The 760-nt window shown below is 62.0% G+C and overlaps 1 protein-coding gene across 1 annotated transcript in view; it reads left to right on the plus strand.

Annotated features, from left to right (window-relative positions):
* The first annotated feature begins 495 nt into the window (after nucleotides 1-495).
* Nucleotides 496-760, plus strand: part of LOC119315957 (RING-H2 finger protein ATL14-like) — a 2,023-nt gene continuing 1,758 nt past the window's right edge. The window contains exon 1 of the mRNA XM_037590382.1: nucleotides 496-721. Coding sequence (XP_037446279.1) covers nucleotides 496-721 — 226 coding nt within the window. The remainder of the gene's footprint in view (nucleotides 722-760) is intronic.

Consider the following 760-nt stretch of genomic DNA (forward strand, 5'->3'; position numbering starts at 1 on the left):
TCGGCCAGCGTTAGGCGCAGGCCCGACCCAAATGCCGAAGCGGGAATCCGTGTCCGTCTGGCTGACCCAAATGGATAAAAAGCGAACAAAATCGCCGTCCGTCTAGGTCAGTCCGTTGGAGTTGCTCTAAGCACCTCCTATTGTACAAGGCCTAACAAACACATGCTAACAACGAAACCACTACATGGAACTAGGGGCAATAAGATGAGAGCAACTCCAATGAGAGTACCCATTTCGTCCACCGCCGCCCGTTTAGATCAGCACGGACAAAAACGACGGTCCAACGTAGAGACCCATTTTTATTTTTGTGTCCGTTTTGTGTCCGTGCAGATCCATTTCCGGCCCAAATTTGAGACACATTTGGGTCCGAAGCGGACATAAAGCGGACGCTTTCTGCGTCTCTCTCGTCCGACTCCGCCCGCTGCCGGTCCCGTGTGACCCACCTGCCATCCACTCGCGGAATACTTTTTCTCTCTCCCCTCTCTCGCGCTAGCCATGGCACAGGCGCTGCAACGCCGCCGCGCAGACCCATCTCAGCTCCAGCTCGTCACCGCCCACCGCACAGCATCCACGCCTCCCCGCGCACTTGCCCTCGGCCTCGCCTCCGCGCGCCGCCGCTCGCCCTGCTCCACGCTCGTCCCGGCCTCGCCTCGCCTGCGCCATCTCCCCTCCCCCTCCCCCGCCTCGCCTTCCCCGCGATCGTCCTGCCGCGGCCGGCCTTGTCGAGCTCCTGGCCGTGCTCCGCCGCGCCCGGCCGCGG

Source organism: Triticum dicoccoides, chromosome 6A, assembly GCF_002162155.2.
Source record: "Triticum dicoccoides isolate Atlit2015 ecotype Zavitan chromosome 6A, WEW_v2.0, whole genome shotgun sequence".
NCBI lineage: Eukaryota > Viridiplantae > Streptophyta > Magnoliopsida > Poales > Poaceae > Triticum > Triticum dicoccoides.